This window comes from Leptinotarsa decemlineata, unplaced genomic scaffold, assembly GCF_025532065.1.
Source record: "Leptinotarsa decemlineata unplaced genomic scaffold, Ldec_3_MD MMD2_tig00026294_RagTag_RagTag, whole genome shotgun sequence".
Classification (NCBI taxonomy): domain Eukaryota; kingdom Metazoa; phylum Arthropoda; class Insecta; order Coleoptera; family Chrysomelidae; genus Leptinotarsa; species Leptinotarsa decemlineata.
The window spans coordinates 6601961-6618314 of NW_027412674.1; the positions used below are offsets into that span (position 1 = coordinate 6601961).

The 16354-nt window shown below is 36.3% G+C and overlaps 1 protein-coding gene across 2 annotated transcripts in view; it reads left to right on the forward strand.

Annotated features, from left to right (window-relative positions):
- Chs2 (chitin synthase 2) overlaps nt 1-16354 on the forward strand; it is a 110538-nt gene that overhangs the window by 30647 nt on the left and 63537 nt on the right. For both annotated transcript variants that reach the window (XM_074180230.1, XM_074180229.1), the window contains exons 7-9: nt 665-853; nt 4816-5107; nt 10732-11114. In XM_074180230.1, the coding sequence (XP_074036331.1) occupies nt 665-853; nt 4816-5107; nt 10732-11114 (864 nt within the window). The remainder of the gene's footprint in view (nt 1-664; nt 854-4815; nt 5108-10731; nt 11115-16354) is intronic.

The following is a 16354-nucleotide window of genomic DNA, read 5'->3' on the forward strand; positions in this document are numbered from 1 at the left end:
TAGACGAAATGTTAATTCCTGTGCATTAACAGAACATGTTAATTCGGAGGATCATGAAATGAATTTAGAAAATCCAAATATTTCAGATAGAGAAACCAATACAACTAAAAGAATATTTTTGGAAATGATACATATAAATAACGAAGAACATTCAATGAATAAACGAACTGATATTGATAGTCTTAGCGAAATTTACACGTACCTACTGAAATATGATAAAGAAAATAAAAGATCTAGTAATTCGAGTATCATTCAGAATTTTCCCACTTGACATTGTCAACCAAAATTTTTATCAACTGTCATTTATTAATGTTTTTCTATCTGTTTTTGAACCATTTTATATTTTATTCTCACGTTAGTAAGTTCTCCATATTTATATATTTTTTATGAGATATATAATCTTATTATTGTAGTTGTCCTGACGAAGGTGTGAAATATACCCAAAGCTTGACATATAACAAAGAGTTTTCTTTGTAACAGCACAGCTATTGACTGCAACCTCACGAATTAAACCGATTTATAGTTAATCCAGTCACTAATTATTCTGTTTTATATATATATATATATATATATATATATATATATATATATATATATATATATATATAATATTACTATTCCATTCAATCATTTTATGAACTTATTTTCGATAATTTTTTTTCAGACGACTCGGCATACGAATTTGAAGACAAGGCTACTCGCATCTACGCATGTGGAACGATGTGGCATGAGACTAAAGAAGAAATGATTATATTTCTGAAATCAATTTTCAGGCTGGATGAAGATCAATGTGCCTATAAAATCGGGAAAAATCGTTTACATTTCAATAAACCCAACTATTATCAAATTGAGAGTAAGTATTATTTTTGGCAAAGCTTTCTACTTCTCCATCAGATAGGTACTCTTGATGGTTTTGCAGATTTCTTCAGCGGTTCTTATATAGTGTCAACATCTAGTGACCATGCGAACAACAGTAGTGATATTCCCAGCGTAGTAATCACAAGCTTTAGTATTGAAGATGTTTATCATACCCTTGAAAAAAGCCTAAATTTACTGCGGGACCTGATCATATTCTAGCATTCATCATAAAAGATTGTGTCTCAGCTCTGGTTGAACCACTAACAACTCTAATTAATATATGCATGAAAACATCAACTGTACCATCAATATGGAAAATGACGAAAGTCTGCTCAACTTTCAAAAAAGGAGATAAAAGTGAGATAAAAAATCACAGACCAATCTCTATCATATGCAACTTTTGTAAAGTGTTTGAGATGCTTCTTGATAAGACAATTTATTGTCATGTCAGCAACATTATTAGCCCCAATCAACACGGTTTCATGAAAGGACGTTTAGACACCACCAATCTTGTAACAATCACGCAATGTATTGCAGAGGGTATTGATTGTTAGTCTCAGACTGATGTCTTCTGCACTGATTATTCTAAAGCGTTCGACAGACGACCATAGTATCCTGCTCAACAAGCTTTCGACTTTTGTGTCATCCAATGAATTAATTACCCTCTTCAAATCGTATTTTAACAACCGTAAGCAGTACGTCCAACTCAATGGTCTCAAGTCTATCGAATAAATAGCCAATTCTGGTGTACCACAAGGATCAAATCTAGGACCCCCACTGTTCAATATGTTCATTAATGACACCGGAGCTGAGATTGTGTCAATTTCCTTTTATACGCATATGACTTGAAACTCTATCACAATATAACATGTTGTAATGATTGCGAACGTCTCGCCCTGAATTTAAGTCGCATTGCTACATGGTGTCAGAAAAAAAAATCTATCTCCCAACATATCCAAATGTAGTGTAATATCTTACTCACTGAAAACGATCTTGAATTTACACAACTACGTCATAAACAGTCAAGTTCTGGAGCGTCCTGACACACTCACTGATCTAGGTGTTAATTTTGATTCATCTCTCTCTTTTAATAAACGTATTGACACTACTCTAGCAGCAGCTTATCGCATGTATGGATTCTTAGTTAGTTATTTCACTTTTGTTCGATCTAGACTGGAATATGCATCTGTCTTGTGGAGTCCCTGCTATCAGGTTCATATAAATCAACTAGAAGCCCTACAGAGGCGCTTACTGAAATATATGTCTTTTGAAATTGAATAGCCTACTGTAGGAATACCCTATTATGAATTGCTTGTGACTCACCATTTTTGTTGTCTCAAGGTAAGGCGTAAATATTATTCATTTCTTATTTTATTCAAGGTCATAAACAATATCATCACCTGCTCTCAAGTGTTACATGTGTTGAATTTTTGGGTTCCTAGACGGTCATCTAGGAATAGTGGCACATTTTATCTCAACAATCCGCGTACAAATTAATTTAAAAAATCTCCAATTTATACAATGTGTGATACCTTTAATTCTTTTAGTCATGTCCTAGATATATTCAACTGCCAGATTATACAAATCAAAAGACATTTCTTAGCTAACTGGCAGTTCTGTTTTTAATTTTTTTTTATATAGATACACAAATTATATTATGTAAGTACATATTTGTAAAGGCCACTGTTACTCCCTATTCTGTTATTGGGTTCATCCTATAGAATAGTGTATGGAATAAATCAATAAATAAATATAAATAATTTGGGAAACTTCCAGAGAAAGGATGAAAGCAATTTCACAATGAACTTTCTACAAAGATGTGCCAATGATGCATAGAAGTAACTTTCAGATACATGTCCATTCGAAACAACTACTTTCATATGCACATTGAATTACATGAAAGATAAAATACTTTCGAAACAACTACTTTCACATGAACATTGAATTGTACGAAAATCACTTTTCCTCATATTCAGTTTGTAGTCCAAACAGTTGTTCTTTCCCAAAAACTCATCTCTCCTGAAAATATACCGGTTCCAGTATTATTTACTCCTGATAAAATGCTTCTGTTTAAATATTCCAGTCAGATTAGAACTGAGAGTAGTTGGTTTAAGCCGATCCCCCACCCTCTCCCAATTTAACCTTGAAACGACCTTTACCTACGTCACACGACGTAGTCAATCTGACTTTAAAGGAGTAATTTGACTTTGACCTTGGATGGCCTCGACCTACATGACACGACGCAGACAAGCTGACTTTGAGGTAGTGTTCGACTTCGAACGAGATTGATTTGCGCACATTATTTTCGAGAAAGAATTTGATCTCGCATGAACTTGAGTCAGTCACGCAGCTATCTTAAAATTTTGAGGATTCGACCTTGAACGGAGTTTAACTGTATGAACAAGATCGCTTTTAGAGTCATATTTTTCACAAAGTGACTTAAACCCCCAATGAACTTTGAAAATTGGGGATTATACATTGAACGACCTTCAACTGCATCGACCAAGAGGCTTTTGAAGTGCCTTTTTTGTTTGACTTTGAGTTTGACTTCTGCAATATCACATTCCTATGCTGAAGAGAGTTAGAGGGCGCATACACAATCTCTTTTCCTTCTCACCTTCTGGAAAACCGTATAAAAGAGGGGTCACTCACTCACAGGGAGTCAGTTTAATATCGCATGTAGTGAATATTCCTACAAAAATGTTTCACTGTGATAGTTGCGGGAAATGATAATATGCGTCGCCATCAACTGCAGTCCCACAGGCCGCATGACGATCCAGAACCCACCGCAAAAAGACCCAGAGTAGATTCTGCCCCAACGAGTTTACTTCAGGAATTGTGCAACTATTCTCACATCATTAATTCTCACATTCAGAATTCACACATCGTAACAAAAAAGCACAAAACAATTCCTGTAGAGAATTTAAGGAAGTTATAAAACTCATTCAAATATATTATTACTCATTCATTCATGAGCGTTATACATTATCACACCGAATTGGTTGTTTTTTCGATGATTTAACTTTCAAATTCGTTCTTTATCGTGGGGAAGATGCTGCCAAAGTATATGTAACCAGGCTGAAGTCTCACCTGAGCGCTATCTATTATAAATATTTAAATCCCATCTACCAATGAAGCCCTCAACAGACTCGGAAGATAATGGATTTTTAATCGCTGATAATTTCGGTAATCGTTGAAAACCATTCTAGTTGATTGGTATCAGAATAAAAAATCATTGTCACCTGACGAGAGAGAAAATATATTAAACTGCATCTTGATGCAATTTGAATCATAAGTTAGCGAATTTCGTTTCAATAATTTTCCATAATTTCAGCGGCTATGACAGCCACTTGTTCATGAAAAAGTTGTTCACTAATAAGAATGAAGGATTCAATAGTTTTATCAAATTCCAACGTCAGTGTCGCAATTTGAAAATTTTTATTCCAGAATCATTTGTGGCTCTTCTACGCCTTCGTAAAAAAACATTTTTGACAACATTACGAGGTTGTCAGTGATAGCTCCACCTCGAAGGATATCCTGGATTTTATACTAAAAACTTACACCTTTTTTTGGAATTCATTATTTTTTTGCAAACATGACTTGTTACGAAAAACGTTTTGTTTTCTTTTTGGAACGAATTTTTTGAAGCAGATATATGAGTGAATTGATCTAATTGATGGAACGGAATTACAGTATTTTACAAAATACATATTTATAACACCATGATGATCTATTAAGAAGAAACTAGAAAACACAACAGTGAAAAGGAGGATTATCCTGAGAGAAGAGCGGTAAAAAAAGGGTATGAAAAAAATTCAGTTTTGAGGTTTTCAGTTTTTTTTAAGTGACATTTCATTTTATAAAACCCATGAAACCCTTTTCAGGGATATTTGGAAGACATTTCCATCTGTATCGCCGATGCTAACTTTGAGTTATGAAAATTCATTCATCTTTCAGCTCACATCTTTTTTGACGACGCCTTCATCAGATATGAGGGAGATCCGGAGCCACATATCAACCAGTATGTAGAGAATCTTATAGAATCCGTCAATTACGCAGCGAGCCAAGTACACGAAACAAATGTTCGCGTCAAACCTCCGGTCATTTATCCCACTCCTTATGGAGGTAGATTAGTTTGGACTCTACCAGGAAAAACATTGATGATAGCGCACCTGAAAGACAAAGCAAAAATCAGAGCAAAGAAACGATGGTCCCAAGTTATGTACATGTATTACCTTCTTGGATTTAGGTAAGGTTTATAATCACTCACTGAAACTTTTGATTAATTTATTTGGTCCAAAGTTTTATCAATACATGTGATGATATCAAAAATGTTTCTACCTAAACAAAATATTTGATTTAATGTGCACTATGCTTTGTTTTTATATTTAAAAATATCATTGAGGTGAGCTTGAGAGATAAGATGAAGCTCCAAATCCTAGATATCTTGTTTTCTGTTATCGTCGACCATACTTTTTGCAGATGACAGACGAACAGGATGTTTAAAAATTTTCATTTTCGTTTCTTCATATTAAGTTTCTGTGCAAATTCGTGATGTTTGGCAAAACTGTATAGTATCGCGATATTTCACCTTCAATAATTGAACTGGCGTGTTCTACGCTATGCTCATGAACGAAATAGATACAGTAACTCTTTAAGATGGGACCATCAATTTAATGGTCATCAGGTCATCAAACTGTAATAGTTCTTTTCGTCAGAAAAGGTAATCTGGATTACTTAACTCCACTGTTCTTCAATATTTTTGTTTTATTGAAATAGAAGTGAAATATGTAGGTATTATCCTTGATCCTGGAACGTTAATTCGGAAAAGGTTTTACAGACTTGAAGCTTCAGGCCCAAACATCCGTTGTTGGATTTATATTCGTTCGTGATTATTGGCAACTGCCTGGTGGTCAACAGGTTAACAGCGGATCCCTGTATTGTATAGAGTCGGGCCTCCCTGAGTGAGTCAGTGTATCCTACCTCCTCTTCACATTTTCTGGGAGAGAAAAGCTGTATGAATACAATAATGTGCATATTAATAATTGTTCATACAGGCTTAGGTGAAGCGTATCGATTACTAGTCGATACTAACTAAAAGTCACAGCATCTGGAAACAACCTACATCAGTCCCATACAGTCATGATCCCAAGCAGAGAGGACTGAATCATTCAGATGGAAGAAACCATAAGTGTTTAAAAACACCTTCAGAGTCTAGTTCACATGTATACAGTCGCCGACCAAGGAAAGTGGTATCAGCCTGTCTAGAGTTTTATACAACCTTATTTGGGTTGGAAATCTACGTCATTGGTTTGTATGACGGAAGAGAGGTGAAAATCAACCGAATATATAGATCAATATAAATATTTCCAGTCAGCCAAGCGATTCTGGAGGCATTTGGGTCTCACCGGGAAACGTCCAAGTTGATAGTGAACTGTCAAAAAAGCACTTCCAATATCATTGGCATCATTTCAGGCGTTGCCAAATGAATACTAAATATCTGAAAGGATCGGTCTAGTTACAGGCTACTGTCTTCTGATTCAGCACATGGATGGACTTGTTCTCTCGGAAGAGGGTACATGTCTCTATCTCTTTATTTTTCGGGTTTGAGGGCCGTCGATTTTTGTAATTTCTTCCTGACGTTACGCTGACGGGAGTGGCTAGCTTCTTCAGAGGTCTATGCATCCTGAGTTTATCTCCAATGGCTTGACCCAGGTTGTTTGGTATGCTAATACCTGTACCTAGATTAGGTAAATTGCGTGAAGCATGTTTATGTTGACGCAGGTAGTCTGGTGTGATAATACCTCCCTGCTTTGGAGATGAAGGGGACGCTCTGAACCTTTTCCTAGACCACTTGAACGCTCAACACCCCAGCATCGAGTTTACCATGAAGACTAGACAGGACCAACGGATAGAATTTCTAGATGTTCTCATCTAACGATGTGGAGAGTAACAAAGTAACCGAAGAGAGTAACAAAGTGTACCGAAAACTGATAGAGAGGAGTCATCTCTACTCTAACTGAATGGGCTCTAAGCATATGCGAACCAGAGCATCTGTTTAAATCTGTTTAAAATATGTTTTTTCATTAACCAGCTGTCGCACCCCTACGAACGACAACACTCAAAAGTCAAAACTAGTGCGAGCTAGGACTAACGAGGTCTTACCTTTTAACGTGTGATTCCTAACACGGGTTGGACGATAGCAAGTGAAAATCGATCGTTCAGCCTGGGGCTTGAACCAGCGACCAACCAACACGGCGGTCGATTTGAGTGAGCAAGGCACCCACGTCGAACCTACTGGCTACCGTCCGACCATCTAGAGCAGGGGTTTCCAAAAATCATATACTACATGGATCAATAAGTCCCGAGACTAACCCAGAGATGGCGCTCTTAGTAAACCAGTAACCACGTCTTTCTAGAGTACTAACCTTTGCTTGAAACGTGTCGAAATTTTAAGTCGATCGGACCAGAAACAGCTGAGTTATCGAGGTTAGAGTAAAGTCGTTTTGTAGTTTGTTTAAAAAATGGAAAAAACCGAGTTCCGTGTTCTGATAAAACATTGTTTTTTAATGGGTAAAAACACCGTGCAAGCGAAAGAATGGATTGAAAAATGTTACCCGGACTCTTGTCCATCAAAAGCAACGATTTGTCGGTGGTTTGCCGAGTTTAAACGTGGTCGTACCGACACAAATGACGCAGAACGCTCGGGTAGACCTGTGGAAGCTGTTACACCGGAAAATGTGAGTGAAGTGACAAAAATTGTAATGAAAGATCGTAAAGTGAAGCTCCGTGAGATTGCTGAGATGACACAGATATCATATGGAAGTGTATTTACTATCCTTCATGAAAAATTGAGCATGAAAAAGGTTTTTTCTAAGTGGGTGCTGCGATTGCTTTCGATGGAACAAAAACAGCAACGAGTCGATGATTCAGAAAGCTGTTTATCGCTATTTACTCGCAACAAAAAAGATTTCTGGCGTCGTTACGTGACCATGGACGAAACATGGATACATCACTACACTCCAGAGTCAAAGCGGCAGTCATCTGAGTGGCGCACAGCTGGCGAAAGCCGTTCGAAACGTCCGAAAACGCAGCAGTCAGCTGGCAAAGTGATGGCGTCAGTTTTTTGGGATGCGCATGGCGTGATTTTCATTGACTACCTCGAAAAAGGTAAATCGATCAACAGTGATTATTATATTGACTTACTGGTACGTTTGAAGGAGGAAATCGCAAAAAAACGACCGCACATGCAGAGAAAAAAAATCCTTTTTCACCAAGATAATGCACCTTGCCACAGGTCGATGAAAACAATGGCAAAATTAAACGAATTGGGCTTTGATCTGCTTCCCCACCCCCCATACTCACCAGATTTAGCCCCCAGTGACTACTGGCTCTTTGCTGATCTTAAAAAAATGCTCCAGGGAAAACGATTTGGCTCAAATGATGAGGTCATCGCTGAAACTGAAACTTATTTTGAAGCGAAAGATACATTTTTTTATAAACATGGTATTGAAAAATTGGAAAAGCGTTGGAACCATTGTATCACCCTAAAAGGAGATTATGTTGATGAATAAAAAGAAATTTTGTAAAAAAAATGTTGTTTTCATTGTTAGTCTCGGGAACTTATTGATCCATTAAAATATAATTTTATAGTATTTATTTCGAAACTTGTTGTTGATTGCCTTTGATTAAAATATCAACATTAGGAGTAATGGAACTTATCTTCACTGTTAAGTTCTCTTCAACACTTATTCTGCTTGTATATTTATTTTCCATGTACAGGAGTTCAGAAAATCTACTCTCACACAAGTAACTCGAAACAAATGGAATCAAAAGTAGCAGAGCTTGCCGGAAGAGCAAATGGTTTTCGGTTTTACATCCGATCCAGAAATTAGTTAAAGATTTCTCTTTAAAATAATCTTCCATTGAATTATCTTCTGTAAGGTCGATAAAACTTTCTTTCAGTTCAAATTCATTTGGTGAGATTCCAGAAAAAGGATTTCTGATCCAGTCCACTTTTGAATAATCTTCAGAGAAATACTTCTTGAAGCTTTTCTTGAAGGCCTTCCAAGTGAACAATGATATCTGCAACCACATTTGGCATTGGATATTTCATTTTCTTCAAAAAATGATGATAGAGTTGGGAATGCAGATAAATTCTCATCCTGTATTTGTGAACAAATCAGAACCAACTTTCTCTTGAAAGAGTTTATTTTGTCACTGGCTGTGAAGGCTGTTGTGTTTGGTCCCTGAAGTCCCAAGTTCAGTGTGTTAAGTTTGTCAAAAATGTCTTGACATCCATTCTTCATCAGCAAACAATTTTTTCATGTCATGATTTTTTTCACTTGAAAACATGAAAACTCCTGATCTCAGTTCAAAGAGAAGGTTCAAAATTTTCCCGCGAGATAACCACCTCACTTCTGTATGCAGGAGTAAAGTTTTGAACATTTCTTCACACATCAAGGAGATGTGTGAAGCATCTGATAGAACGGAGTTAAGATTTTCCTGCATACTTTTAGCAGCTAATACTTCTCGATGGGTGTTCTAGACCTGTCAATTTTCCTGACATAGCTTTTGCCCCATCGATACACAAGCCAATACACTTGGACAAGGGAATGCCTGCTTTGACCACATATTCAATTATCTTAAAAATGAGTTCCGCTGTAGTATTTGATTCAAGTAGTTTGCAGAAAAAAAACTATTCTATCACCTCTTCATTATAATCAAATCGCACGAAAACAAGTAGCTGTGCCATGTTTGCAACTTCAGTGCTTTCGTCAACTTGAAGTGCAAAATAAGGGCATTCTTTGAATTTTGAAGCCAGTTGTTTTTCAATATTATTAGACATATCGTCAATTCGTTTTTTTACAGTGTTATTTGACAATGATATTTTTTTAATTTCTTTGGCTGCCTTTTCTCCTAACACGGCTTGAACCATATCCACAGCGGCCGGCAGTAAAAGCATCTCACCTATTGTGTGAGGCTTTTCATCTTTTGCAATTCTTAAACTAGCAAGGTATGACCCCTTTATCAAGTTAGTATCAGTATTGAACCACTTCGTCAAACATTGAGTTCATTTCTTTAAAAAATTAGATTTTCTTTTAAAAAATTAAATGGGTTTATCAATCAAATCAGGGTGCTTAGTATTTTGGTGTCGCATCAGTAAGGAAGGCTTCACGGATTGGTTCGAAAGTGTTTCAAGACATACAACAACACATTGAGGAATAGGAATGTCACTGGTTTCAGTCCCTGTCCTCACTAGAAAAGCGTACTGTAAGAAGCTTTCATCGTATTTACGATTGGCCGGTAATTTAGGTTTTTTAGCACAATCCTTTGAAGTGGAAGAGGACGTCAGAAATCGTTTCATAGTTCAGTTTTTTATACGAAATCAGAATTGATAATTACCACACCCACAACGAACCTGTAATGCCAAGTTAAAGTAAAAGACAATCCTTTCAAAGACCCACAGGTAAAAAATGAAACATCCTTTGTTCACCAATTGTACTATCTGGGAATTCCTATGGAAAATTCCCGAAGTGTTTTATTATTTTATTGCCAAGTAATTATAAATTCCAATGTTATAGAAAAACAAAGATGTCAGGGTTATGGGTATTTCGTTTTTCTAGCGACCCGTGAGCATCACTCACGCGTACCACCTGAATCGTTCCCGCGTACCACTGGTGGTACGCATACCACCGGTTGGGAACCCCTGATGTAGAGGAAGAGCTGGGAAATCTTCAAGTGACCTTGAAATAAATATACAACGATTTGGATGCATTGTAGATAACTACTTTCCATCTGGTATCGTTCTCAGAGCATATTTAGAATATTCCTGTAGTGCTTCATAAAACATAAATTGTAATATATTTCCAGGATAATGGATAATGATGAACTCACTCCGACGAGAATCAAAAACCAGTCAAAAAATACTTATATTCTTGCTTTAGACGGAGATATTGATTTCAAACCAGAGGCAGTTCATTTATTGGTTGACTATATGAAGAAAAATGATGGTCTTGGAGCAGCATGTGGTAGAATCCATCCTATCGGAGCTGGTGCGATGGCTTGGTATCAGGTGTTTGAGTACGCAGTAGGACATTGGCTACAGAAGGCAACAGAACACGTTATTGGGTGTGTGCTGTGTAGCCCAGGATGTTTCTCGCTCTTCAGAGCAGGAGCCCTCATGGACGATAATGTTATGGGCAAGTACACAACGGTTTCTACTGAAGCAAGGCATTATGTTCAATATGATCAAGGTAAGATATTACTCTGAGAAGAAAACTGCGAGGGATGTGAAAATTGTGTTGATTTGAATGATACTCACCCTCGATATTTAAATTCAAGAAAATTATCACCGGAAACTTAATGTATTGTGAAGAAAAGAGAAGAGAAATGAAACTTTCTATGTTTTTATCACTTTTATTTGTAACTATCGTTGTTACTACAGTTTCGTCCTATAAGGAAATTTTCAAACTTACACAATAAACTAACTCAGTAACGTAACTGCAGTAACGTTAGTTACAAATGCAAGTGGTAAAAAACAGAAAGTTTCATTTCTCTATCCTTCATTATGATTTCCTACCACGTAGTAACAACGGCTACATCCATCAATTTATTAATGTATTGTCTTGAAGTTTTTCACTTCTCCATTAGTTGATTTTCTCTTCAGAAGATATATTGAGTATGCTTGAGTGCAGAAGTTCAAGCAGGATAAAAGTCCACTTCAGATGTTATTGTAATGACCGTTAGAATAATAGTTTCCTAAATATCACAAATTGAAACAGATCTATGAATAAATTGTTCAGAATGTAATTCATTTTGAGCTAAAAAGCAATGAGATATCGATCAAAAAAATACTTCTCCCACACAACTGAAACTGTAACCCTCTTCTGAAGGCGCCTTTCTAGTTCAGATCATATTTTGGTAACATCAAGCTGGTTGATGAAACATGCGCTGAGAAAATAATTACAGTTCTAGTATGTGGCAAGTTTTTCAGAAAAATACAATTGAATCCGGTGGGCGGTGATCAAATGGTATATCTGATCTATATTATAACTTATCGATAAACCATTATTGAATGGGAGAAATCTATTATTTCACCGAAGAAGAAACATATCTCTCTGTAAATTCACGCATAGATGTATTCGACTCTGTCGTTAGCGAATTATAATAATTATCATTATTGATCCCATGAAACAAGAATATTTATAACAGGGGTACAATTCCAAATAATAATTGAATTGAATATTCGAATATTCATCAGTTCAGCACATACAGTGTATAACGGTTACGGTACATATTTTTACAAAATCCCGAAACACGTCCAATTTAAATTATAATTTGATGTACTTCAACGGTAAAATGCTACCCTTGCCTTCAACCACCGTCGAATGACAGGTACAACCCTCAATTTTTTAAATGAAAAGTGTAGGCTCGTGATATATCATTTGAAAGGTCTCTTCATTCTTTATTAAAAAATGTTATCTCTTCCAAGTTTATTGCAACAATTAAGATAAAATACATTAAAATCATATGGTTGCCGAAATGCGATAAAATACACTCAAAACTTATTACAATATAGTCGAAACTTATTTTATGTTGAGATATTGATAATAAGAAAATAAGCAAAAACTACAGCAATATTTTTTTAGATGGTATCCTTTAAAAAACTGTGAATAATTTCCGTGGCAACGTCACTTTGAAACGCCTTGTCAACATGTTTTGTATGTTACAACATTAGTTTTAACATACAACATTAGTTGTAGCATACAAAAGGTTGAAGTTTGTTAACTTCAAGTCCGACAAATGGTTAGATTAACGGAAATGCATAAAATAACAGTGTTACAAATGATTGGTTACGGAAATAAAACACACAGGAAGCAGCCCGCCTATTCCATGGAATAGGCGCCCATATCTCAAGGAACAATAAGCAAAATACAAAAGCAGTTTCGCGAGCTTGGTCATGTGGGACAGATAAAAAAACAGCTGTCGATGCAATGAGTGATGAACTCAAATTAGATGTGATGCCTGAGCAAAAGATGGACATGTTGGATAACAGTACCATCCAATTAGAAGACGTTGTTTTCTGATGAGTGTACTTTGTCTCTTAACGGTCATGCTAAGAGGCAAAATTGCCGCTATTGGTCAACGGAAAATCCCCACTGGATGAGAGAAGAGCACACGCAATGCCCTCAAAAGGTTAATGTTTGGACAAGGATTGTAGGAAACCATATCATTGGTCCCTTCTTCATTGAGGGCAACTTGAATGGCGATCATTATTTGGTACTACTTCAAAATGATGTCATAGTTTAGCAAATTTATATCCTGAATCAGGAAACCCTCAAGTTCCAGTGAATACGATATAGTTTCAGCAGGATGGAGCACCACCACATTACCAAGTTAATGTTCAGCAATCCCTCGATACAATATTTCCCAATCGGTGGATAGGGAGCGCGATCACCTGATCTTTCATCATAAAATTTCTTTTTATGGGGATATGTGAAGAGCAATGTGTACGGAACAAAACCTTCAGATTTGAATGACTTGAAAGAACGAATAACCCTTGCGATTAGGTTGGTTAAATGATGTCAGAAGACAGTTTCATTTGAGATTAGGATGTTGTCAAGACGTTTCATCACGTTTTGCGTTACATTTTAGTTTTTCAATGTATTTTATCGAATTTCGGTAATAAAATTCTTCAATAGAGAATGAAGAGACCTTTCAAATGATATATCACAAACCCATGCTTCCCATTTGAAAAATTGGGGGTTGTATCTGTCATTCGAAGAAGGTTGAAGGTAAGGCTGGCATTTTTACGTTGAAGTATGTCAAATTATATTTTTTTCTGTGACCGGAAAAAAGTTTGACATTTTATCTCTGATGATAGGTAACAAAATGTCACTTTTTATGAAATTACTTCATTCCCCGGAATAACTTATCGAACACTCAAAGTCCTTTTTTAAAAATCAATTTATTTAGTACAACAAAAATAATTAGACAAAGGTACGTCTTTACAGTAGGAAAGTTTGATTATGAATGCCGGCCAGTTCCCTGGAATCTTCGCAAGTCGGCTTATCTCCCGGTGTACGATTTCGTAGACTTAGCATTCTTTCTATGGGAACCGTGTTGGACGTTGATGTAATTCCTCCCCCACAAAATTCAACTCCGGAGGGAAAGCGAGGGAGTTGAACATAGGAAAGTTCTATGTCTCCTTTTGGGCCTTGACTGGGTCGTCGATGAATATAACATGGCAACATCAGCTTCTTATAACAGATGTACAGCAATACCGTGAACAATACTAAGTAAATGGTTATTGTCCACAAACTAGGGGTGTGTGAAATTCTACCAAATGACACGTCTGGTTGATTATTAATGATTTGAGTTTTAATTTCTTGAAGTTCGTCCAGTTTAATATCCTCTAACTGGATGCTGGAATTCAGGTTTGGAATGGATTCGACTTCTAGGCTCAGATCAGGTATTGGTTGGGCAGGGGTTCCTGGCTGATCAGGAGGTTCTGGTTGGGTGTTCATTGGTGGTTCTACGTCAGACGAAACTTGAATTGAGGCGTTGTCTTCGTTATGTCTGTCAGTATTATTCTCGACGGCATCGTCGCCAACATTTACCATAACAGATATGTCGTCTAAGTCTGGCAAACGATCTCTGATGGTTTGGATATCAAAAGAAGGCTGATATTCAGGGGTTTCTAAGACTGGATGGATAGGATTTGGTTGATTGACAAAAGTTGTAGGCTGAGGAGCTAAACGTGCGTCTCCGAGTATTTCGTCTAATTCGTCCCAGAAAGTTCTTGTTTCTTTGGTGTGAATTTCTATACGTGATAGAGCATCTGCATTTGTGTTAAGTTTGCCCTTTTTGTAGATTACATTATAATCGTACTCGTAGAGTTTAATACGCCATCGCAATAGCTTAAAATTTGGATCCTTCAAAGAAAACAGCCATTGTAACGGCTTGTCGTCAGTTAAAATGTTAAATTTCCGTCCAAACAGGTATGGGCGAAAATATTTAGTAGCCCAAACGATTGCCAACAGTTCTTTTTCAATAACCGAATAATTCTGTTCTGAATCATTCAGTGTTCTCGACGCACACGCCACAGGTAAGTCATTACCTGTTGGTCCCTGGGACAAGATGGCTCCTAATGCAACATTACTTGCATCGGTGGTCAAATTAAATGGTTTTGTGAAGTCGGGATATTGCAAGATAGGCTCATTTATCAAAAGATTTTTGCAAGTCTCGAAGCATGAACGAAATTCCTTATCATGTTCGATTTTCGCTCCCTTCTTCAGACATTTCGTTAAAGTTTTGGTGACCAGGGTGAGTTACTAGGTCTTATAATATTCTGGTCTAACATCTTTTCAATATGACTTTCAACCTCTTATTTATGTATGAATGGGTGTCTGTAAGATTTGGAATAAACAGGAGTTTCATCGAAAGTTTTTATGTTATGTTTAATTTTACTTGTAAAAGTAAGGGGCATGTTTTCCTGATAGAAGATATCAGAAAATCCCTTACATAAGTTGAAAATGTAATGTTTTTCTTCTTCGTTCAGGTGGTCTGTGCGAAAATTAGTGAAGTCAAAATTTGTTTTTTCGGAATCGTCAAAATTATTAAAATTCACTTCCTCTATAAATTTTCGATTGAATTTTTCTACTGAAATAGGTTCTGAAAAATCCGACTACGGGAGATTTTGTATTGTTTAGGATGGTTGTCAATGCTTTGCCGTTTTTTGCTAACGTTAAGCATTCCGGAATTTCATAATTGTGAAATTTTTGATGGGGTATTATTATTTCACCTTTAGCAATTGAAGTTTTTAATTGTATAATTTGTTCTGTTCGAGGTGCAACTGTGATTAAATTAATATTGTTTTGAGTTTTATGGTATTTCAGTTTGATTTGGGTATAAGGAGTTAAAAGAGGATTTTTACTGAAGTTTAAATTCGCTTGAAGCAGTTTCAAATTGTCAAGTCCTAGCAAATCGTCAAATATATTATGAAATTTAAACAAATAGAATTTCAAGTTATGGGGTTCTGGTAATCTGAATATTTCCGGAGCAGGTACCATTGTGCTGTGTTTATGAGCTAATTTCTGAAAGACAGTAGAGACTATGAAGGGGTCATTTCTAATATCATTTGGAAAAATTTTGAAGGCTATATCTGGATCAATGAATAATTTAGTAGACCCAGAATCAATTAAAAGCTTAAGATTGTAGTCAGGCAATAAAATATATAGTAATCATCCTAAATTGGAAGTATTGAAGGAAATAATTTGTGAATTTATGTTTGGTCGTTCATTGGAGGCAGATTCTGAAAATTTTCATCAAAATGAGGGTTTTCGTCAAAATTCTGAATCCGTGGACCTTCGCAATAATCGATATAAGCTATTTCTTCGTGACCTTGACCTTGGTCATCGAATGAGTAAGTGGGGCAGAACTGACTTTGGTCATCTACTGAAAAGTTTTCATCTTGATTTAATTCGGTATTATA